This window comes from Alexandromys fortis, unplaced genomic scaffold, assembly GCF_014885135.2.
Source record: "Alexandromys fortis isolate MF-2015 unplaced genomic scaffold, M_Fortis_MF-2015_v1.1 scaffold_201, whole genome shotgun sequence".
Taxonomy (NCBI): Eukaryota; Metazoa; Chordata; class Mammalia; order Rodentia; family Cricetidae; genus Alexandromys; species Alexandromys fortis.
Genome location: NW_026068087.1, coordinates 2335176 through 2359644, shown reverse-complemented (window position 1 = coordinate 2359644; position 24469 = coordinate 2335176). Strand labels below are relative to the sequence as shown.

Sequence of the window (24469 nt, the reverse complement as noted above, 5' to 3'; positions counted from 1 at the left end):
TCACATTTATTAAATAATGCGTATAAATATTTCCACATTTATATGTGTTGGTTTTGTTTTTCATTTGCTATTGAATTTTTTTAGTTTATTTTATTATTATTTTATGTTCAATGGTGTGAGGGTCAGATGCCCTGGAACTGGAGCTACAGACAGTTGTGAGCTGCCATGTGGGTGCTGGGAATTGAACTCAGGACCTCTGGAAGAGCAGCCGGTGTTCTTAACCACTGAGCCATCTCTCCAGCCCCCTTGCTATTGAATTTTATATACAATAGTGGAATCATCCTATAGGTTAGGAATATAGCAAAGAACAACTTGAATTTCAAATTAAATTACCATAAGTGATACACACTATACAGTGTGCTTGTTATTCATAAAATGTATGAGAGAGACAGTATTCCTAGAGTGTGCTGTGACACAATCTTTTTTTTTTTCAATACAGGAATTCCCTGTGTAGCCTTGGAGCCTGTCCTGGAACTTGCTCTGTAGACCAGGCTGGCCTCACACTCACAGAGATCCACCTGCTTCTGCCTCCTGAGTGTTAGGATTAAAGATGTGTGGCACCACTGCCTGTTCTTGGATTGTTTTAAAAGTGGTTAGAATTCCATTTATGACTCTTATTATTGGAATAATAATAAGAGTATTATTAAATAGTAAAAGAAAAGCTTGTTCTCATCACCATGGCCTTCTATCAAAAAGGGTTTGGTCAGGGGCTGGAGAGATGGCTCAGTGGTTAAGAGCACTGTCTGCTCTTCCAGAGGTCCTGAGTTCAATTCCCAGCAACCACATGGTGGCTCCAAACCATCTGTGATGAGATCTGGCGCCCTCCTCTGGCGTATGGGTATAAATGGAGGCAGAAAGTTGTGTGGATAACAAATAAACTAAATCTTTAAAAAAAAAAAAAAGGGTTTGGTCAAAATTGTCTTCATGTTAGATTTTTCAAAATATGGTCTCACTGTATAGCACAACAGACCTTGAACTATTGCTTCTTCTGCCTCGGCCTCTCAAGGCCTAGGATTACGGGCATGGACCACCACACCTGGCTTTAAACAGAAGAGAGTTTATCTTGCCATTATACAAGGAGATAGGCTAAAGCTGTATTTAAAAATAGGAATTATGGGGATTGGAGAGACGGCTCAGTGCTAAACGGCACTTGATGCTCTCGCAGAGGACCTGGGTTCAAATACCAACACTCATATAACAGCTCACAACCATCTATAACTCCGTTCTCAGGAAATCGAATACTCTTTTCTAACTTTTTGGGCACCAGGCATACACACGGTGTACGGATATATGTATGAACAAAACACTCATAAACAAAATAAGTCTAAACAAAATTATTTTCAAAGGTTGGTTTTATTTTTTAAGCTCACTGAGTGCATTAGTAACTCTGTTTTACCTTTCTTAGTGTGATCCTTCCTGGCTCACCTCCCACAAAGGCTGTTGAGGGCACACTTATACAGTTTAACAGGGATAGAGCACACTCTGTGGACACAGAGAGTAAACCTGTCATGGTGTCAGCGGCACTGAGCACTGTCTCAGGTCCCAGACATTGCTGATTTTCAGGGACAAGTCTCATGGTTTTGAATATTTTAGAGCTAAGCTGTCTGTTTTCTGCATTAAGACACAGAAATGACCAGTGTTTCTCGTGTAATGCCTAAGAAGTTTAAAAATGTAAATATTTTAACATAGCAGTAAGAGGATGGCTGTTTAAGTATGAAGAAATAGAGCAGAGAACACTTGCGGAGAGGACCCGATAGACACGTTCTGTCCGCGGTCCTTGCTGGCGGTGACCCCGTACCCACTCTCAGAAAGCAAGTCTACGCATGGCCTGTGAAAGAAAAGGGCAAACAAAATATTGACCGATTTAGTTCTCCTTAGGACCACATTATCTTTTTTAAAATACGTTTTTCTAGTTGTGGTCGCTTGATTTTACTCAGGTATGTATCATTAAAAGGGGGGGAGAGAGAAGACAATTTCACTCTCATCATACATACTTCTAATTTATGTGAAGCAGTCATTACTGTTCACTGGGCACTAAGTACAAAACCCCACTCTTCATAGGCAGCCTTCAATTTTCACCCTCCTGTGTATTATCATCTCTATTCTACATGCAGACACTGAAATGAAACAGGGTGGTGCCGGCCAAACAGCCAGTAAGGACCAGGTTCAGGAGTAGTTCACAGCCTGCCTGGGTTCAAATCCCCACAGCTACGTTTCATTACCTTAGAAGGCTGAATAGTCATTTTATGTGGAAATTAGTAACCATCTATTCCACAGTGTGGCAACCACTCAAGTCCCTTTATTTATTTCTGTATTCATTCATTCATTCATTCATTCATTCATTTCTTGGAGGTATACTCTCTATCCCAGTTTGTTCTCAAGCCCCAGATGTAGCTGTGGATACCCTTCAGCTTCTGATCTTCCTTGCCTTCACCTCCAAAGTTCTGGGGTTACAGGTGTCCATTTATTCTGTACTGGGAATCGAACCCAGGACTTCATAGAGTCATAAATTACCAGAGCTGGATGTACTTCTTGGTTTAATAATAACTTTCATAGGCTTATTAAGCTGGGGGGACAAGACACCAGGCTTGTGATTTTCATTCTAACTAATTTCTTCCATAAAATTTTTTGCCTGATTTTACAACAGGGGCTTGAATGTTGCCCAGTGCTTTTCATCAGGACCTGGAAAGTCATCATATCTTACTTAATCTAGCAGAACTGTGTGTGATCCTACATTTGAGACAGAAACCAGTTGCCTAAGTATGAATGGAGAACCCAGCTTCAACATAGTCCATGTGAAAATGTGTCTGTATTTGACTCCTGTTCAATAGAGCCCAAGATTTTGATGTAGCTATAATAAAAACAGACATATGTCCTTTAAATATCTTGATGAGCTCAAAATGGTCATGGTTGCATGGTTTCCATGGCACCCTAACTACTCGTTGGGACCCTTGTTGGCCAGCAAAACAGACTGCATGTCTGTGAAGACTGACAGAAGGAATTGAAAAGGCTGCTCTGGGAGTCTGGTGGAAACAGAGGTGCTATCAATAAGCTGTGGCCTGGCCCGAGGGAAGGCCTGTGTTGCTAGGGAAAGCATAGCTGGGTGGTTATTACAGAAAGGCCAAGTTCACTTTTATAGACACAATTAACAGGGATTTCTAGCCATGGAAACTTCCCTTGAGAAGTCACTTGGTTACCAGTGTCTGGAAATTTTCACAGAGAATCTAAATTGAGTAGGAGGGATTTCTGCATGGGCTGAGAACATTATCAGTTTCTCAGAAAACTTTCAACTTAAAATTCTTTTAATTACTTCTCAGCCTTTTGGCTAAGATCAAATATAAAGTTATCATATTTTAATTATATTTTTTGTTAATTTTATGATAAAAAGTTTTTTTGATCCTCCATTGTTGTTCTCATTTTATTTAGAAGTAAAACCCTAAAATTTACTCACATTCTTCAAGGTCAGTCAACTTTCCTAGGAACAGTCTGGTGGCACAAAGCTCCCGAAACATCCTCAGTCTGGTGCAAAGGAAGTGTGTAAGCCATCATCAGTCAGGTGAAGACTGACTGTGGCCTTAGTTAGGAGTCCCCCATCCACTTCCCTATCCCAGAGCCTTAGGTCTCTAGGAAGAAGTGAACATTGAGTTCAACATAAAATCAGAACTTGCCTGTGGCTTCTAGTCACTGCAGTGACTCTGTGTGCCCGAGATTACAGTTCCTGAGACCTTGTCGTCCTTGAGGGAATGTCTTCTTTCCATTTCTCCTTCTATGAAGCCTTTCAGAATGATTCTGCATTTTCCCTGGATGGCTCTTAGACTACTCACTACTTGTTCACACCATTTATTCAGTACTAAATCCAATTACTTTCTACATAAGAAAATAATGACCATACCTCATCCTGAACATCAAGTTCTTCCTCATTCTTCTCTGCTTCCATCAGTTCAAGAGGATCTTTACAGTCTTGAATGAGGGTGATCTTGATAAAGAACATACACAGTACTTATTGGAAATCTAATAGCATCAAATACAGCACACACCACCAAAAATGATTTAAACTTTACTGGTACTGTCATTTGTCATCTGTACTTCAGAATTTTCTTCTAATTTCTTGTTCGTTTATATTTCTCGTACATTCAAACTGGTCCAGTTTTCTACTGTGCAAACTCCTTGAACAGCTCCTTCTCTGTCTCTGAAGTTGTGCCTCTTAACAAGACACCCTCAACCAGGCAGTCAATAATGCTTGTCCTTTGACAGCTATGAGCGCTTCGTACAGCTCTGAGGACACTTTGACTATACTACAGTGGGCTGGTGACTGAGGACAATAAAGGGGCCCAGCTTGAATTTAGCAGAACTTAATTTATTGAAGGAGAAGTTGACGGCTTAGGACATTTCTGCTTTTTTAGAGATAATGTATAATTATTTAATCCTCTCTACAGAGGATATCAATACACCTTGCATTTGTCTTATTCATTGAGAAGGACATTTCAAAAGCAATACCAAATATATAGCAAAGCTAAAATGCCATCCTGTACTACTGGTTTTCTACTTTTCATCTCACAAACAGCTCAGTGCTTTTATTGATGTGAAAATCAGTTAGAAGACCAAGTCCCTGTACAAACAGTCTAAATATGATGGGAATGGTAGCTACAGATTGTGGCTATTCTAGGATAAATCTTGTCATAGATCAAAGGGTGGAAAAGGTTTTTAATCTCTGCATCTAAATATCCTTGCCTAACAAGTGACTTTCTGAAGGAAAGAAAACCACCAGGTGAGGACGGATCAGGTTTCATGTGAGAGCCTGTGGAGACAGGCAGGGTTCCCAATCTCACTGGAGCCAGGAATACTCTGCCCACCTTGCAAGCAATCATTTATACTCAGGCTAACACACACTGAAAGTGAAAATCTATGCCAGCCACTCACAGCACCTCACAGACTGAATCCATGTAGTCTGGCATATAAGCACACTGTTCCTCATTCAGCTTCATTGCATTTGTGGCCTAAGACTTTACATCAGAATGGGTGCTAACAAACCACATAACTGCTTTCCTTTTGAGAAGGAACTTGTTACCATGGTTTTGTTTTGCTTTTGATGTGTGATCTCAAAAACTATATAAGCCAGCTTTGTTTTTAACCTAGGGTTAGAATTTTTTAAGTTGGAAAATTTTAAGCTAGGCATTTAAAAAATGCACAAAAGTGGTGCAATTTTAAAAGAAAAGAGTTTCATTTATTTTATGTGTTTGAGTGTTTTGTTTACATGTATGTATGTGTGCCAAGTGTGTGTCTGTTACCCTCAAAGGCCAGAAGTGGGTATCAGATCCCCTTCGACTGGAATGACAGATGGCCATAAATCACCATGGGGATGCTAGGAACTGAACCTGGGTCCTCTGGAGGAGCATCCAGAGCTCTTAACCACCAAGCCATCTCTCCAGTCCCTAGCTTTTCTTTTTGGTAGGTGTGGACAGTTGAGTATTTGAGATGGACCCTCTCAATAGCTTGGCTTGCTCTTTTCCCCAGAAACATTGGCAGAGCATCCTCTGCACTGACAGCTGAAAAGAATAATGCAATAGTTTCTAGATTAGTTCTACTCTGAGCACCAACTCCTAATCTGTAATAAAGATCTGCTTCTCTTAGCCTTAGAAAACATCATAAGTTATACAATATGATTATGTTACAAGGATAACTGTTTTTCATAGATGCTAACAGTGATTTAAATGGAAAATGTCCCCCATAGGTTCATATATTTGGACATTTAGTCCCCGGTAGGAAGCACTGTTTGGGGAGGTTATAGAACATTTAGGTGATGGAGCCTTGCTAGAGAAAGAATGTCACTTTGAGGTTTCAGAGCCTGCTCCACTTCCTCTCCTCTCTCTATGTGTGGATAAAAGGTAACCAGCCAGTTTCCAGCTCCTGACTCTGTACCATGCTTTCTCTGTCACTGTGGACCCTCTGGAACCATAAGTGGAAGTAAACTCTTGGTTGTGATATTTTTATCACAGCAACAAAGAAGAAACTGCTACGGTGTCCCAAATTCACTGTGAAAGCATCATGAGAATTGAGGTTCTCATTTAGGCCTTCCAGTAAACCTAGGCAATGAGTTCAAGCAGGTTTGCCTCTTCTCATTATTTGAAAAGAGAATTGACAAAATAAGGCTTTAGGAAATTATAGTGTTTTCCATTTTGTGGGAGAAAATGAACCTGTGATGTGGGATTCCCCTCTATATGCTGCGATACCATCGCTTAATAAAGAAACTGGCTTGACCTGATAGGGTAGAACAGAGATGGGAAGGGGTGGCCTAAACCAAATGCTGGGAGAAAGGAGCCATGGAGCTGCCACCAGAGACAGACATGCCGAAACTTTGCCAGTAAGTCACAGCCATGTGGCGATATACAGATTAATGGATATGGATTTAGTTTAGGATATAAGAGTTAGCCAGAAACACGCTAAGCTATTGGTCAAACAGTATTGCAAATAATATGGTTTCTGTGTGGTTATTTCGGGGCTGAGCAGCTGGGAACAAACAAGTGCCCTCCTACAACAAACCTGGATTTGTTTATCGTTTTATTTGTTTTTGTGTGGGGCTATACTTGCCTGTGAGGATACATGTGCAGGTCAGAGGTTCCTCAGAATTCTTTGTTGCTTTTCATCTTATATTTTGAGATAGGGTCTCTCACTAAACAGGGAGCCATTACGGCTATCCTGGCTGGCCGTGAGCCCTGGGATTCACCTATTTCCACACCTGAACAGTGAGGTCACAGGCACGTACCGCCAAGCCTGGGTGCTGAGGAACTGACTCAGATCCTGACATTTGCACAGCAATCAAGCCTTTGCCCACTGAACAGTCCCTCATTTTCTGTTCTTTGTTTGCTTTTCAAAGATGACTTGTGGGTTAAATCTTAACTTTGTAAATTAAGGATCCCCGCTGGTATAATATACACTACATTGATACACATCACAGAAAAGCCAGGATTCAGTTCTGTCTTCTAAAATTGTGTTACAGCTAACGCCACATTTGTCAGGGAGCACGCACACTGCAGAACTCTCGAGTCTTGGGCATTACCGGGAACCCTCCTAGAAACTACTTTAGTCCTCCTGTCTTCCCGGCAGTGAGTGGTTTTCTTTTCTTTTTTTTTATAGTTTTTTTTTTATTGAGAATAAGAAAAAAAAAGTTTCCGCCTCCTCCCAGCCTCCCATTTCCCTCCCCCTCCCCAGTGAGTGGTTTTCATCCCCACTTCCCTGATGAGAAAATGGCTCTTAGAAGTTGAACAGATGGCCTAAAAGTCAGAGGGTTTTTTTTCTTCTATGCTGGTTTTCAGGATGGAGCAGGTGAAGTGTTTACCGTATCTAGAAGGGAATCCTGGACCTCCCTGGATTTAACCTGGTTCTGCAGATAGAGTATAGCATCATGAACCGTCAGAAAGAATCTGTCCTTTCTAATGTTGTCATCAAAGAACCCACACTGCTCCATTTTTTCTAGTACATCGTCTGCAAAGGAAAAAGGATGTTTAGTTGCTAGAAAAAGGATTTTTGTAACATCGAACGATATCCGGTGTTTTGTTAGTTTTTGTAGCACCCTTCATCATTTCCTCATTTCTACACTCTGACCTGGCTTCTCCCACAGTACCTTCCTTTGCCAGCAGCACACGGAATGGTCACCCCACAGTTGCTTGCAGTCTGTCTTGGTGACCCTTTTGCCAAGCCAATATTCCCATCCCTAGTTGCCCTGAGCCTGGCTTCTCGTTCACAGCTGTGCCCTTCTCAGAGAATTTTATCTGGCCACTGGGAGTTGTTTAACTTGAAGAGGCCTGGGGAGCTCCATCCCCCTACATACTTGACCCGACCCACTGACTGGCACATAAGGGTATAAAGTGGAACTTTGCATAACCACCTCTGTACAGAGCCACTTATGTAATAAAACATCTGACATCAGGTGGTTGACCAGCTTCATCTATGGCCTAGTTCCCCTTCCCTCACTCCCTCAACCACTTGTGCATAAATCCCCACCTCAAGCTCCTTCAGAGAACTCATCCTAAGCACTGGTACCCTCCTCTACTTACAGACATGCTCCAAAAGATCTTCATTGTCTCCCCTCGGCTCACTCCAAAGCAATGTCCCCGTAGCCACCAACAGGAAACAAGCTTCTAGACTGTGCCACCCATGTGGCACAAATTGAAAAAAAAAATCTCTTTCAAAGCTCAAAGCTGCCCTAAGCTATTGTAATTGGTGCACAATTGTTTGTGGTGATAAAGAGTTTTGGAAATAGCACATAATTATCTAATATTGTGATTAACTACGTATTTGAAGGTAACTAAGATGACATTCTTCACATTCCAAGGGAGAAGATGTGGGCAAGTTTGACAGGTGTGCACAGAGGCGTTTACCTTGAAGCAAAGCAAAGTACACGTTCACGTCAATTCTCTGGAATTCTTTGACAATCTAAAAATAGAAAAGAATCCAGTCATATTTAAACATTTGCTCTGGAGAAATATCAACATCTCTATGGTTAATCAAGACTTCCAGGAGAGTTTATTACTGGAAAACCATAGCTATTTTCAGACTGACACGATGCTGTATATAAAGTTGTATGTGCATATATCTTAAGAAATAGCACACCCAGCACGGTAGTTTATACAGGCAATGCTATCACTCCAAAGGCTGAAGCGAGGGGCTTTTAATTTGAAGGTTACATAGCACGGCCTATTTTAAAACAGGCCGAGGAACATAACACCCAGTGTTGGGTAGCCAGCAATTCATAGCACAGAGGTACTCTACAAATAATTTGTAGAAAGAAGGAACAATGGAGTAGTTAGGCATCCAAATAGTTCTTGCTCACTGTAACAAAAAGTAAATAAGACTTATTCAAAAAGTAAAATCTCACTAACTGTCCAGGTCTTTGTTTTAAATGTACCCATGCTCATTATCTTAACTGCACTTTTCTACTATAGTTTATTTATTCCATGTAACTGTTGGGAGAAACAGGAAGGAGGTACACAGAATCTCTCTAATATTCCTCAAAACTAAATATGAATTTACAATGATCATTAAAAATTTGATTTAAAAAAAAATCCAGACCCTAGGCCTGTGAGCCATAGTAATTGTCACCATAACATAAGCAGCTATTCAAGTGTGGAACATACTCTGGCATCAGTACTCTACAAAGTCATTAAACCAACTGGCCAGCGTAATGTATAATGGGTCTGAGTCACTGCACACAGTGAAATAAACAACAAGAAGCAGCCAGCATGTGTTCTCAAATGAGCTAACAGACCTGCTGGGAGAACAGGGCCTCGCAGCATATTCTCACAGTCTTTTGCCAAGTGTAATTGCTTACCTACCCAGCACCCAGACCCTGGCATCAGCTTCTACTCCTGCAGTGGTAGCCCACAGCTAAGCTAAAACTAGACAGAATCCTGGTTCCTGTAATTATGTCTGTGGTTGGTGCCTTATCCTGCGGCCCTCTCTGTCTGACCCTCTTGATCATTACCCAAAGCTTCATCTAAATTTGACACCAGGGGTAACACCTATTAAACACACTGTGAAGCACTTACTGCGGTTGTTTGTGTGATTATTTACTGTTTGCCTTTCTCTCAGGAGAGAGCTCAGGCATGCCTTATCACAAGCATCTTCTGCTAGCTGGAGCAATGAGCACACACTGAAGCATCAAATGAATGGACTGAGATTCTGCTATTGCTCTCGGTTCTGGGAATACTTCTGTCCTGCATGTTGCTCACTCTTGCCCTGACTTCCTGGGTATGACCTGCCCTTATTAACAATGGCTGCCTCTTCTAGTCCAGTCCATTCACTGTTCCGTAACAAGTAGAATATAATACTTAACACAAACTACCACTTTTCCTTGTTTTTTTTTTTTTTTTTTTTTTTTTTTTTGTGTGTGTGGCTCATTTACATTGTCAGGAAACTAAAACATACTAAGTGTTAACATTGTCTAAGAGATGTCTGTGTTCCAGACACTTCTGTATTCCTTATATGTATTGCTTATTTGATCTTCATGGTACCTGTATAGTAAATACCACCATTATGCTTACATTACCAAAGAAGAAGCCAAGACAAAGGCAGATAAGAAACTTGTTCTTGGTAGTGGAGGCAGGATTCATCTCACAGAGCCTGTCTCCAAAGCTCTATTGCTCTATTGCCAAAAAGGAGGATGAAGAAGAGGGAAGAAAATTCACTTGGGCAAATTATAAAGCCCTTTCACACAGTTGAGCGACCCATTCCATTACTTTATCATTACCAAAAAATAAAAAATAAAGCATCACACCCCAAGTGTCCAGTACAGACAGCCAGAACCTCACCATTCGCAGTGACTTCACTCCTACCACATCCAAGAAGGATATGGCTCCACAGTCCAGTACCAGACTATGGATGGGCACTTTGGGGACATTCACTTTAACTGGGAGTTCCGAGTTCCAGTCCACTTGAATCTCAATTTCTTTGGTTGGGATATCAAGTTCCTCTGGCTCTTCAACATCCTCGTCAGGTTCAAAAGCATTATTTGATAAGCCAACATCACTTATGATCCCGTTCTAACAAAGAAAAGACCGCCAATTTTATTGTCAAAAACACAGTTTTCATCAGTTCACCCCAAACTGTTTAAAAGTCCTAAATGAGCTATTTAGAAAACCAGTCTAGCAAGGGTATGCATCTTGAGGAATGAATTTTACTTCTATCTATACTTTGGTGCTCTCTAAGAAGAAAATGAACGAAATTGGATTTCTGGGTGATTATGGGACATTTCCAAGAGAGACAGAAAATCACAGCAAAAACTGTGAAAGCTCATGAAATTACTATTGTAATTTTCTGCCATTGAGTCTTCACCTTGTTCTTTTCAGTAAAATAATGTTTAAAATGAGTATGGATGCTCATTTTTAATGGGGGCCAACTCTGTTCTGAGGGAGCTCCACAGGTTTCATTTACCCCACCCTCTCCCCAGAGCCTATGGAACAGATCAGCTGTTCCCTGATACACGCTTGTCATCTGTCTAACCGCTTTCACCAAAGAAAGGGGAAGAAAGACGCTCTCTCACCTTTGTTGCCCTCAGTTGTCCTTTTCTGACGAGTTTCTGTATTCTCCTCAGTGCTTTCAGCCTCTTATTATAAACTCGAATGGCATCAAATCCAACCTTTGGGAACAAATGTTAGTTACTTAAAATGTCTGGTTCTTAATATTCTATGGCATTTTCTGAGGGGCTGTTTCTCTTTTATTGTTAGTTATGTGTCCGTATGTAGGTATGTGCACATGTGAGTCCTGAGGATGTAAGACGCCCTGGAGCTGGAGTGTCAGGTGGTTGTGAGCTTCCCTACTTCAAAGAGCAATAAGCTCTCCTAACTTGCTGAGCCATCTTTTCAGACCCCGGAATGGCTATGTCTTAAAAGATACTATTTTGAAAGAACCCCTGACAGAAAATAAAAAAAGTGAGGTCTGAGGGAGTAGACTCCTGCCAGGCACCCCATCCCACTAAAGACAAGGACAGAATACTAGCAGATTAAAGGCCCTAAGCCAGTAAAAAAAGACAAAATCAAGGAGAAAAAAATGTTTAGCTTCAAGTCTGTATTTTCTTGATGTCACAAAGCTACTTTGTTATGGAGAAAAGTTTGTTAGCTCCCCTTTGAGCTAGTTTGTTCTGGAAACAGGAAGATAGCACTCGGGGAAATTCCAAGTTCCAAGGATGGCACTGGAGACAAGAACCTTTTACTCCAGCAAGGCAACCCCTGTCCCCTCCTCGGCTCTTATCTTCTCTCAGTGAACACTTCCCCAACACCCAACACACCACCTTCCTCACACTGTTTGTGGGTGAGATTTATGCCAACCTGACAGAGGTTAGAGTCAGGAGGGAAGAAGGACTCTCAACTGAGAAAATGCCTCCCTACGATTGGCCTGCAGACAAATCTGTCGGGAATTTCCCTGATTAATGATCCATGTGGGAGGACCTAGCCCCAGGTGGGCAGTGCCACCCCACAGGAGGTCCTGAGCTGTGTAAGAAAACAAGCTGAGCAAGCCAGGAGGAGCAAGTCAGTAAGCAGCCGTCCTCCATGGCCTCTGCGTCAGTGCCTGCGCTGACTTCCCTCAGTGACGAAAGTGACCTAGAGCTGTAAGATGAAATAAGCCCTTTCCTCCCTGAGTCGCCTTTGGTCATGGTGTTTTATCTCAGCAACAGACACCTAAGTGAGACCCAATGTCTGCAACTAAAACTTCTTTTATTAACTTTCTTTTAAAAATATTTTACTCATGTGTGTGTGTGTGTGTGTGTGTGTGTGTGAATGTGCACACGTGTACAGGGGCCCGGAAGGGATCCCAGATCCCTGGGTGCTGTATTTATGAGCCACTTGATATGGGTGCAGCATCCAAGCTCCTTTCCTCTGGTAGGTCAGGAAATATTCTTAACAGCTGAAGTTGTCTTTCGGCCCCTCTTCTATTTTTTTAAACATTTAAAACTATTTCTTAAAGTAATAAACTAATATATGTCAATAAAAATACGTATTTCATGAACTAAACTATTTTTTTAAAAAATTCTTCAAGGAGTACCAGCTCCCTATTACCCTGAGGGCGGGCGGGCCTGCAGCCGAAGAAAGGAGGCGGAAAAGAAATTGTCCCGGATCCCTGCAGTCTTTCCGTAGGTTGTGGTACCACGCCAGGCAAGAGAAGAGGAAGGAAATTAACCAGATCGGTGAAGGTCGATTTGAGGGTCTGCTGTAGCAGGTGGCACTGCTTGAAGCAAGGGAGGAACTTTCCCCCTCCATCAGTGGAGAGCAGAAAGATTGTTGGGCGTGGCAACACCTCACAGTAAAGGAAGAAGGGGCAAGCTGCTTGTTCCCAGGAGGTTTATCTCCAGAACTAGTTACTGCAGCTTCGAAGTGACTGAAGAAGATCGTTCTCCATAGGCCTGCACTCAGGCCCGAAGCCCTCTTCCCCTATTTTGAGTGGCCACTCTATTTCCTGGTCCCTGCCGTTGTCAGGGACGATTGCATGGGCTACGCCAGGAAAGTAGGCTGGGTGACTGCAGGCCTGGTGATTGGGGCTGGAGCCTGCTACTGCATCTACTGCATCTACAGATTGGCCCGAGGAAGAAAGCAGAACAAGGAGAAGATGGCCGAGGGTGGCTCTGCTGATGTGGATGATGCCGGGGACTGTTCTGGGACCAGGTATAATGACTGGTCTGATGATGATGATGACAGTAATGAGAGCAAGAGTATCGTTTGGTACCCACCTTGGGCCCGGATTGGCACTGAAGCAGGGACCAGAGCTAGAGCCAGGGCCAGAGCCAGGGCTACGAGGGCTCGGAGAGCTGTCCAGAAAAGGGCTTCTCCTAACTCAGATGATACTGTTTTGTCCCCTCAAGAGTTACAAAAAGTACTTTGTTTGGTTGAGATGTCTGAAAAGCCTTATATTCTTGAAGCAGCTTTAATTGCTCTAGGTAATAATGCTGCTTATGCATTTAACAGAGATATTATTCGGGATTTGGGTGGTCTCCCAATTGTTGCAAAGATTCTCAACACGCGGGATCCCATCGTGAAGGAAAAGGCTTTAATTGTCCTAAATAACTTGAGCGTGAACGCTGAAAATCAGCGTAGGCTTAAGGTATACATGAATCAAGTGTGCGATGACACAGTCACTTCTCGATTGAACTCATCTGTGCAGCTGGCTGGACTCAGATTGCTTACAAACATGACTGTTACTAATGAGTATCAGCACATACTTGCTGATTCCATTTCAGACTTCTTTCGCTTATTTTCAGCAGGAAATGAAGAAACCAAACTTCAGGTTTTGAAACTCCTTTTGAATCTGGCTGAAAACCCAGCCATGACTAGAGAACTGCTCAGGGCGCAAGTGCCAGCTTCGCTGGGCTCCCTCTTTAGTAAGAAGGAGAACAAAGAGGTTATTCTTAAACTTCTGATCATTTTTGAGAACATCAATGACAATTTCAAATGGGAAGAAAATGAGCCTGCTCAGAATCACTTTAGTGAGAATTCGCTTTTTTTCTTTTTAAAAGAATTTCAAGTGTGTGCCGATAAGGTTCTGGAAATAGAGAGCCACCAGGATTTTCTAGTGAAAGTAAAAGTTGGAAAATTTGCAGCCAAACTGACTGAGCATATGTTCCCAAAAAGCCAGGAATAACTTGGTGGCTTTGTAATATAGCAGCAACACACCTTGTAAACTATTCTTTTTCTCCACCTTGTTTATATGGCAAAGGAATCCTTTCAGCTGCCAGTTTTGAATAATGAATATCATACTGTATCATTGATACTGATATTTAACCGAGTTTGTCTTCAGGTTTAAGTTGGATGAATGAATACTACTTGCCCTGAAAACATGTTTGTTGCTTTTTATCTCGCTGCCTAGATTGAGATATTTTTACTGTTTTCTCTACATAAGTGACAGTGAACCAATTCATCCTAAGTAGGCTCCTTTCTGTCATTTGCATTGATTTTATTTGTGTATCATCAATAAAGATTTATGTTAATGCTGGAAAGAAATAACAGAAGAAGAAAGAAACTATCCTGTTGTTTGGTTTATAATCTAGTTGTAGAGATAAGAAACATACAAATAAACAAACAAAAAAACCAAAAAACCAAACCCTGAGAACATTTGAAGCATACAGTCTGTCAGATGTGTACCTTCAGAACAGAGAAGAGGCAAAGGCTTTGGTGGCTGGCTACATGAGTCAGTTTAAAGCTTTAGGGAGGTGAGAGCCATTGAAAGGGAGTCCTGAATCTGGTAGGGAAGTTAGTGCATTCCATGAGACCAGAGTCGAGGAGAAATGATGTAAGAAAAGCATTGATTTGGGAAGCCTTATGGTAGTCAAAATAGCCTTCTTCAGGTTAAGAGTGTGGGAAGTGGAACGAAGTAATTCTGGAAAACTGTGTGAAACCCCTTGCAGAAGGCTTGTTGAATGTATTTTAACTAGAAAAGAATTGGGGTCAATATAAATGTCCTCCCCACACTGTGTCATCAAGGATGGTGTAGCAAAATGCATCCTTTCCAACTCTGGTGGTGGGTATTTGGCAATACATATCATTAAGCCTTAAAATATGTAACCCTTTTGTCCTAAGGAGATAGAAGGATCAGTGGCCAGAGATTGTATTACAAGGCTGTTCTTGTCGGCACTGTCTTAAGGTAGTGACATTGGGAACAACTCCAGTGTTCCACACACTGAACTGACGAAGTAGGTTAAAGAATATCCACGCTGTGTGATAAATGCGCTGATGGAACTCAGTATTGCTAGAAAGACACTCGTCATACATTGTTAAGTGAGCAAGGTAAGTTAGATAGCAGTATTCAGAGTATGATTACATATTGGGGGGAGGGTTAAATCATGTTTAAGAAGACACTAAAATTTATGGAATTATATACACCCAGTAGTACTAAGAGTTATATTTGGATGACAGATAATGAGTGATACTTACTTTTTGTACTTATTATTCATCTATGTTTTTTATTTATCAAAAATTAATACTGATTTTTAAGAAAGGTTTGGAAAAAGAAAAGTATGGGGGAATGTAGCGGGTGACTAATTTGAATGCGTACTGAGAGGAAAATATCTAGGCCCCAAATGAGGTGGTCTGACGGTTCCACCTCAGAATGAGAGGTGATGGTGAAGATAAGGCTGACTATCAGATTTGAATGAGAGAACTTATGCAAAGTAGCTACACTATTCTTGCATATAGCAGCAGTTAATCGAGAAATGTGAGTACCTTTAAGTACTACCCAGAATGTAGTGTTGATGGGTCTTGATTAACTTTCATTTTGCTGGGGCATCCTTCTATGTTTCAGTGTCATTTAATAAATAATAATGATAATAATAAAGGTTAACATTTATTAAGTAAAAAAAAATTCTTCAAGGCATGGTATTGTTTTGAATAGCTGTATCTATTTGTGAAAGGCTGCTGGATTTTCTTACCTGCCTCTGCTGAAGCAACCTGTTCACAGAGCCTCTGGAACTCAGCAAGTCCCAGATTTCTACCTCTGTGCTTTCTTCCTGCATGCCTCAGACCCAACTCCAAATCCCTGTCTGTCTACCTCCCCTCCCCTCCCCCTCTCTTCCCCTTCCTTCCCATCCCTTCCTGTTCTCTCCCCTCCCCTTCCATATTGCAGGTTATAAGGAGCATAGATGTTATGATATAGCTGCTTTTTCATTATTTTCCTTTTGTGAGACTAGGTCTAAGTCTGTAGCCCTAGCTAGCATAGAAATCATTATGTAAACCAGGCTGGCCTCAAATATACAGCAATCCTCAGCCTTTTTAATGCTGGGATTACAGGTATGTATTCACGCCATGCCATGATAGAGTTTTTAATGCCCACACGGAGAACCAAGCCTAAGGCTTTATTCTTAGTTGGTCCCAATAAATGAATGAAATCTAAAAATAAGTAAAAAAAAATCAAACTTCTTGGAATAAAATACTTACTGTGGACTTAACACATTTTTTAAAACCATCGACATTGCCATAAAAGATAGGGCTAGAAAATCTCAGGATCTTCACTCCTTCGGGCTCTTCAAGCTGGCGTTTTAAAAAAGGAGGAGAGAGGGAGGGAGAGAAGAGAGGATTGAGAGAGGGGAGGGAAGAGAGGATGGAGGGAAGGGAAGAAGGGAGGGAGGAACGGAGAGGTTAAACAAATCGACACCTCAGGTCTTCTACTGAAGTTCTGCCTGTTGTGGTGAAATGGTAACTCACAAGGGGACCAGCAGCACTGCTGGCTTCTCTCAGATGGGGAGTCATGAGGTAAGAAGATGCCCAGAATCAGGAGCCATGGAATCAGAGTCAGAATCAGACTCTCATAGGCAGGGTCTGCTGCTACCCAGATGAAGAAAGTGGCTCTAAAGGCAACATGACTCCAGCCTCCACTACTGACAATTTTAATTTTGCTAAAACTCTTTGGCAAGGGGTGGGGTGGGGAGTTATCAAAGGGATCAGGAGGTGGGGGTCAGAAACTTTACCGGTGCCATGTTTTTTTCTTTGTTTGTACCCTAACACAGAGTGGCCACTCCAAGAGTGAACCCCATAGATCCAGAGTCTTCTGGTTTCAAGCAGTCACAGCCCTCTCAGTCCACCCTTTGACTCTGAAAACACCTCTGTCGGGAAGATTGAGTAACTTGGGCAAAGTCTTGCCAAGAAGGAGCTTAGAATCTGGAGCTCCCAAACTCGAGCTAGGCTTCCCTGTTAAACCACATAGCTGAACTGTGGAACCGAGTGCGTATCTCCTTTACAGAAGACGACTAGATTCCTGTGCTTCTGAAGGCACACTGCTCTGTTACTGTGGCATATTTTACATGGCCTCCTCATCTCCAGCACCTGAACTAGTGCTTCAGCTCTTGATGATACTTGGGTGAACATTTACAGAATAGTTACGGAAGTAAACTAAATAGCAGTCATAGAATTCCAGGTTGAATATACAGTAAGCTTTTTGTTGTTGCTTTTTTTTTTTTTTTTTTTTTTTTGAGACAGGTCTCTTTATGGAGTCCTAACTGTCCTGGGGCTCACTATGTAGACCAGGCTGGCCTCATACTTCAAAATTTAACTAGTATTGTCAGAATTTCTGTAATTGATATTAACAAAAGGCACATTGAACCCCAAGTTCTCAAGTCATTCTCAGTTTGCTGATGAACTTTCCCAATAGACATCTTCTTGGCTTGCACCTAGCAGGCTAAAAGCGAAATCTGTTGACTCCTTGAGTTCCAGGCTAGCAAGCCCTCCTGTGACAAGCGTTTTACAAAGGCACTTACGTTTTTGTAATGTGTGACACTTTTATAGATGTCTGTGCTGGGGACACTTCCAAGGCTGTTCCATGATGGGCTGCAAGAAGGGAAATGAACATCAGCATTTTTTTTTTGCAACAGTCACTTTTTCAACTAAAAAGTTAAAAAGAAATAACAGCTATGAAAGAGAACATCATTCTGGTGCTTTGGACTCTGTCTTTATTGCAAATGACATTTTCCTGTATCTAACTCTGAAATGAACAGCTGGTGTTTGCGTGGAACTGAAGAAAGAGGAAGTAACTGTGAGCAGCTTCTGATGGCTGGGGGATAATGAGCACTTTCTGTGCATAACGATTATAGGGGAAGTGCCAAGCTTTCTCACATGGTAAATCGTCTAGAAGCCCGACCATAACTCCAAATGACCAGCACAGTTATCTTCATTTTTATTAGTTCTAAAATGGTGTTCCAGGGAGTTAGAGACAGACACGCACTGAGTATAGGGCTTATAGCCTTCATCTTTAACATATAGGTCTGTGGTTTCTTCTTTGTGACTTACAGCAACCTCTTGATGGAGTATGGTATCTATAAGAGATTAGATTCGTCTCTTGTTGTAGAAGCAGCAGCAGGGTGAGATGAGTCCTGCCTGCTGACCAGACCACTGATTTCCTGTTCTGGGTGAGATCAGACAAACTCCATGTCCTGCCTGCTGACCAGACCCCTGATTTCCTGTTCTGGGTGAGATCAGACAAACTCCATGTCCTGCCTGCTGACCAGACCACTGACTTCCTGTTCTGGGTGAGACCAGACAAACTCCATGTTTCTCCAACTGTGACTGGCAACACACGCTGAATGCAGCCCCTGCAGAAGGACTGCCTGTTTGAGGCCCTTTCAGTATTGTGCTCTCTGGATCCAGATTATAATTACTGGAAATAAATACTGTGAAGGGTGTTACTTTTCATTGGGTAGGATACTGTTTACCAAACCAGTAACTAAATCATACCACCAAGTTTTCCCTTGGTTCATAGCACTGAACTCATTTTTAGGTTAAAGCTTGTCAGTAGTTATTCTTTGTCTCAAAAAATAAAACATCTTTCTCAAGTGGACTCAAAACAACAGAACACTGAGCACACACTCAACACAGGAGGCAAAGTCATCTACGGCTTCTTCTCTATTCCCTAGAAGCAAACTGGGCCCTCTGGAAGCTGATGAATCTTTTCATCACCCTGTTCTCTTAGGGTGCTGAGGGAGATAGCCACAGGCTTTTCAAGAGGGCACCACCATGCCAGGGGAGGGAGGGAGGGCAGAAAGTTGGTGAGTGGAATAGGAGAGGTGAACCCATGCTAAGCTGAAGATATCTATGTCAGTGATTTTCCAGGAGTCTTCTTTCATCACTGCCAAGCGCAGGCAGAGAAGAAGCCAGATGTCTAGAAAGGCAAGGGAAAACTAAAGGAGAGGGCGGCTGTGTTTCCCCAAGTCCAGGTGGACACATAACAAAAACCAAAGTCAGAACAAAACCATCACCACCACAATCTGCCTTCAGCTTGCCTCACCTGTCCTCATAGGCTGTTCCACCATGTGACTCATAGCTCTCCTGCTCCCACCGAGCATATGAACTAATCTTATTTACTTCACATAATTGGGCATGTGCCTCATTTGTCAGATTTGAATGAATCCTGGCTGTAATAACTGTTTTTAAAGTTCTCAGTTACATAATGAGTTACTAACTTCAAAAAAGTAAAACAGGTTAGAATATATTGAGGAGTTGACTTGTTGTTTTATGCTGGTGCCCAGTTCTGTGCCTGGTGCCCAGTGCCTCTAATATTCTCCCAATTTAAAAATGACGTAAACAAAGCAAACCCAGTCTTTGGCTGATCTATGTATCCCCCCACTTTAGCACAGCCAAAGGAGAACAGAGTGGAGCATGTGAGGAAAGGCATAGATTCAGGGTGAGCTGCATTGGGGTTCATCTGCCAATTAGTAACTGTAAGCATTAAAAACGATCTTTACATTTCCTGAGCTTAAACTTTCTCACCTATAGAGTAAGACTAATCAGAGATATTCAGCCTTGTAAAGTGCTATGTGTATGCATCATATAATCACTCAATGTATAATTTTTAAAAAAGTAGTATCTGTTTATGGAAACAAGCTAGGAAAATTCAGGCTAGGCTGTCTGTGAGATACCTGTTTTTTGGTTTGTTTGTTTGTTTGTTTGTACTTACAACTGAACTCTCAGGACCACAGTCAGTAGTCCAAATAAAAGGCCAGCTAGCAAACCCAGGTCTAGTCCCAGAATGATGGACATTACGCATGTAAACACCCAGATAACCTAGAAGGGAATGGAAATGAAAAGAATTACATTTCATTACAAAGAATAACAATCAAGTGATTGGAAACAAACTGTCCCAGAGGTATAGGACTGTCACACAGATGACATCAAGGCTCTGGTTTCTCGATACTACTCGAATTTGCTCTAGGACTCCAAAAGTTCAGACTAGCCTTAGGAGATGGGGCATAAGGATGTGACAGGAGCAGCCAGGACCAAGCTCTATTTAAAGACAGATATGTGGAGGGTCACTTACAGCATCAGTCTTATTCTGCCTCCACAGACAAGGGACGTCACACACCTGCATGAACATCCCTTTCAGGTTAGCAATGACGACGGCTGCCAAGACGGACTGCGCAGAGAGAATGAAGGCTGTGTTATTCAAGGCAAAGGTTTCCATGTGTTGATTTCTAATCTCCAGCTCTTTCCCTGACAACAGTCTGGTGAAGAGGAACTGGTACACAGAAAAGCAGGGTTTTTACCTTCTGCAAGGGTTCCAGAAGCTTCCCCAGGGCAACAATGGCGATCATTACAATCATAGCTGAGATGATGCCAGCAACCTGAAAGATACTTTCTGTGAGGTGGACTCACCCTGCTCACCACAGGTATGCATAGGAATCTGCACACAGACACAGTTACTTCTTCCTCATCTCTCCCTTTCTGCTCAGGATTTAGAAAAATGAGCATTATTTGCTAGGCCCGTGCAATATGAAAAAAAAAAACAAAGCAATATATGCCCATTATTGCTGAGAAATTAAAGAAAATATGAAAACAAAGCCTGACAGCGCAAGGCTGGTTTGCCTTGGATTTCGTTTGAGTGGCTGGTATGGGTGTGAATTAGGAGGTCATCCTTCTGGTTGTTTGCCGTGACATGAGACGCAGACCCTCATATTTTGGGGAAAGAACCCTTATGGTGCATTGTGGAAACAGCAGCCATAATGGTTACTCACATTGTATCTGTAGTTCAGAATTGCCATGAAAACCCCCGAGAAAATAAATTAAGCCATCTTATCATAAATCCACAGTGTCACATTGGCACACCACAGCTCCTGTCTCCTCTGACAGTTGTAGACACAGGCTGCAAACACAGGCTGCAGCAGCGGAGCAATCATGGAGGAAAGGAAGCTCAGAACTTTACCTTCGCTGACAAGAAAAGCTCTGCTAAGATCCATAAATAGTTAGGAGAGAGGCTGAGGGGGTAGGGCCTATTCCTGGTCTGATCAGTTGGCTTGGCCAATGAATTCTTTGCTGAGACATCGTGGGGAATAGCTGAGCAGACTAGAGACTCTGAAACAAAGGAGAAGAGACAGGGAACCAGAAGCAGACCAGTCAGAGCGAGGGAGGGGAGAGACGACTGAGCGCAAGCACTGCCCTGCGTAGTGTCCTAGCAAATGTAAGAGGAGAACATTCGTTCCATCTGGTACACTGGCCGCTTATGTTTACACGAGTCAGCCTGGGTAATATCATGAATACATAGGTATTAAAAATCTCACTTTGCAAGCCTAACCTTTTTTCTGTCATCTTCTGACTCCGTGGTCCAGGTTCCCAGCACCAAGGTGAACAGTTCCCTCTTTTGTCTAAGAAACTAGTATCCTCCTCCTCCTTCCCTTCCCTACACCTTCCTCCTCCTCCCTTCATGCCCTCCTCCTGTTATTTAACTTGTATTTATTGAACCGCTTTCATCTAGGCTCTAGGGATTGGTAACAGGTATATTTGGAGATAGGGAAAACTGTCCGCACAACTCTGGGCAGGAGATTCACCATTCACCAAGGATGTATGATAGTAAGTCTCTAATTATAGAGCCAAGGCTAAGTTTGATCACAATATTAAAACCTATAAGGGATTAGTTACTTGAATTTACTGAATAAGGCTGCTTTGTGGGAAAAACATAGATTTTATATCTTTGAGAAGATTCAATTTCTGGCAAGTTAATTATTGTTAAGAGAAAGGGTAGTTAGAACTATGGAGTAATTTGTATTAATTACTGTTCTATGAGCCAGCAGAAGTCGGAGTAGGGGTGAGAAAAAGGACAGAAAGGAAGCCTACAGTTAAACACAGTCAAAGTCTACCAACACTCATTCTTCTGTTTGTTCTTCAACATCTGTATGTTTGGCACTGCTTAGGTGCCAGGCCCAGCACACGTGTTAAGGGGCCATTCCTCCCCAGGAGTAGAGTAATCCGCATTTAGGAGTCAGTGTGTGCTGGGGCTTTGCATTGTCTCATTTAATCCTCACAGGGTCCCTTTGAGGTGGGTATAATTAGTAGCCCCATCTGTGCTAAAGTCGAGGCTCAGGCACAAAATAAGAGAAACCGCACAGGAGGACTTGATAGTCTTTTGGTCACAGGTCCCTGGATTTCAGTCCAAGGTCTTAGACTTTTAACCCTAGAACTTAATATGCTTTTCAGTAATTAACTATCAAGCCATTTCTGCTTGTTTCTTCCTTCAGTGCTGAACTTCTGGCATCCTTCCCTCCTAAATATAATACATGCCAGTGTGTGGCAGAGGATATTAACTTACCAGAACACCATTATCCCCGAGCCCTTTGCCAAGGAGGGCACTTTACACATTATTACTGGGGCAGGCGGCCCATGCCTTGTCTAGGAGATAGCAGCAGGAGAATGGCCATGAGCAGCTCAGTTCTAGCTGCACCCACTCGGGGCCACGTGTCCCGGGGAGCTGGTCAGTGCCTACCTCTATAGTGAGCAGCAGGGATCCAGCTGCTGACAGCTTCTGCTAAAACAGATGCAGCTTTGAGACTGCCCCTTGACAGGAGAGCTCTGCTTTTGCTTCTTAGTGCTTACTGGGTTCCTTTACCTGTTTCCTCCATGCCAGAAATAACTTCAAAAAGCTTATAAAAAATTCCTCTAAAAATTAAAATTAAATTTTGCTTCAATGTAGTCAAATAATTGGGAGAGGCCATTTTAAAAGGAGAGAAGCATCATGCATATGTGGTGATGTCATCCGTACTATGGTGACACCATCTGTATTGTGGTAATGTCAGCCACATTGTGGGGACATCAAATGGGCTGTGAGAACCTTTACAGCTCTTCCTGGCAAGTCACTGCTGGAGTCATTGTTTTCTTGGTATTTCCTTTCATTTTTATGTCTCTGCTTTAACAAAACCCTTGACAACTGTATGTGTTTTACAACAGTTTGGCTTTATTCTATTTTATAGTCTTGGACCTCTTCTTTTTTCTTCCTTCCTTCCTTTTTTTCTTTCTTTCTTTTCTAAATAATGTTTTTTCTTACATTAGGAAGCTAAAGCTTGACAGAAATGCAGTCCTGGTATAAGGCTTGTCTTTGGTCTGCATGGAGCTGAGTCTGGTTTCAAGCAGACTCTGAGTATGTTTCTTGGGCTTTCTGGATGGCTTCAGGAAGCATTAGCCAGTTTTATGGTTACCTTGTGAAAGCAACAACTAAAAGCCATATTTAAGAAGCAAAATTAAAGCCATAATCAGAACTTCAAGAACAGAAATATTACTAAGGAAGAAATGCCAAAATATTACAGCAAAAAGTCTTGTCTAACAAATTATTGTTCTGTGGGACTAAAAACCTCTAGAGGAAGTTGCTCACTTTTGAAAAGGAAATATGAATGGGAAGTACAATAACTAGGGGCTGGAGAGAGTTCGGTGGCTAAGAGCACTCACTGGCTGCTCTTCTAGAGAGGAGCTACAGTGCACTCCCAACACCCACATGGTGGCTCACAGCCATCTGTAACTCCAGTCCTGGGGCATCTGGCACCCTCTTCTGGGGTCCCAGGCCACTGCACATATGTGGTGCGCAGATATATGTTCAGGTAAACACCCACACACATCATTTAAAGACAATATTATAGCTTACAAAGCTGCAAAGAGCTTCATTTTCCCACTGTGGTGCTGGAGATGGACCTCGGCACCTCAAACACACAGAGCAAGTGTTCTACACTACACTGTATCCTCAGCTTCTTCTCCCTTTTTCTTTTGAGACAGGGTTCCACATCATTATCACAGATGGTCTCAAATTCATTCTGGAACCCAAACAGAGATGTCTTGTACTTGGGAACCTGGAGTCCATCCTGCCTGGATTGACCAAGCAGCTTGAATTACTGGCCTGTGCTACCACCAGGCTAAGCTTTGGGAAATGGTTTATGTTTTTTCTTTTAAACCAGGATCTTGTTCTCCCTAGATTGCAAACTGATAAACAGTATTGTTGTTTATTTACTAATGAGTGTGACTGTCCCAGGCGAGTGTAGTTATCATCCAGGTGAGAACTGACACGTAAGGATTTGGCAATCACAGTTTCAGGAGACCGTACATGTTGCTTTTTAAAAAGTCTGTTCTTTATTGATTTTTATTGAGCTCTACATTTTTCTCTGTTCCCCTTCCTGCCTCTCCCTTCCCCTTCAACCCTCCCCCTAGGTCCCCGTGCTCCCAATTTACTCAGGAGATCTTGTCTTAAAAAG

The 24469-nt window shown here is 42.2% G+C and overlaps 2 protein-coding genes across 3 annotated transcripts in view; one reads left to right on the top strand and one right to left on the bottom strand.

Moving 5' to 3' along the window:
* Positions 1-867: 867 nt before the first annotated feature.
* Slc26a4 (solute carrier family 26 member 4) overlaps positions 868-24469 on the bottom strand; it is a 48686-nt gene continuing 25084 nt past the window's right edge. Inside the window, exons 9-19 of one of the 2 annotated variants that reach the window (XM_050122329.1) lie at positions 20510-20587; positions 20284-20379; positions 19924-20030; positions 17732-17801; positions 16416-16508; positions 11039-11134; positions 10308-10538; positions 8379-8433; positions 7337-7482; positions 3893-3976; positions 868-1828 (exon numbers count right to left, since the gene is read on the bottom strand). In XM_050122329.1, the coding sequence (XP_049978286.1) occupies positions 1805-1828; positions 3893-3976; positions 7337-7482; positions 8379-8433; positions 10308-10538; positions 11039-11134; positions 16416-16508; positions 17732-17801; positions 19924-20030; positions 20284-20379; positions 20510-20587 (1080 nt within the window). In that variant the 3' untranslated portion in view covers positions 868-1804. The remainder of the gene's footprint in view (positions 1829-3892; positions 3977-7336; positions 7483-8378; positions 8434-10307; positions 10539-11038; positions 11135-16415; positions 16509-17731; positions 17802-19923; positions 20031-20283; positions 20380-20509; positions 20588-24469) is intronic. The other variant, XM_050122328.1, reaches the window with a different exon arrangement.
* On the top strand, positions 12532-14875 carry LOC126488684 (armadillo repeat-containing X-linked protein 3-like). The gene is made up of 2 exons (XM_050122330.1): positions 12532-12617; positions 12697-14875. Exon 2 carries the CDS (start codon positions 12979-12981, stop codon positions 14125-14127), a length of 1149 nt encoding a protein of 382 aa, XP_049978287.1. The 5' UTR covers positions 12532-12617; positions 12697-12978; the 3' UTR covers positions 14128-14875.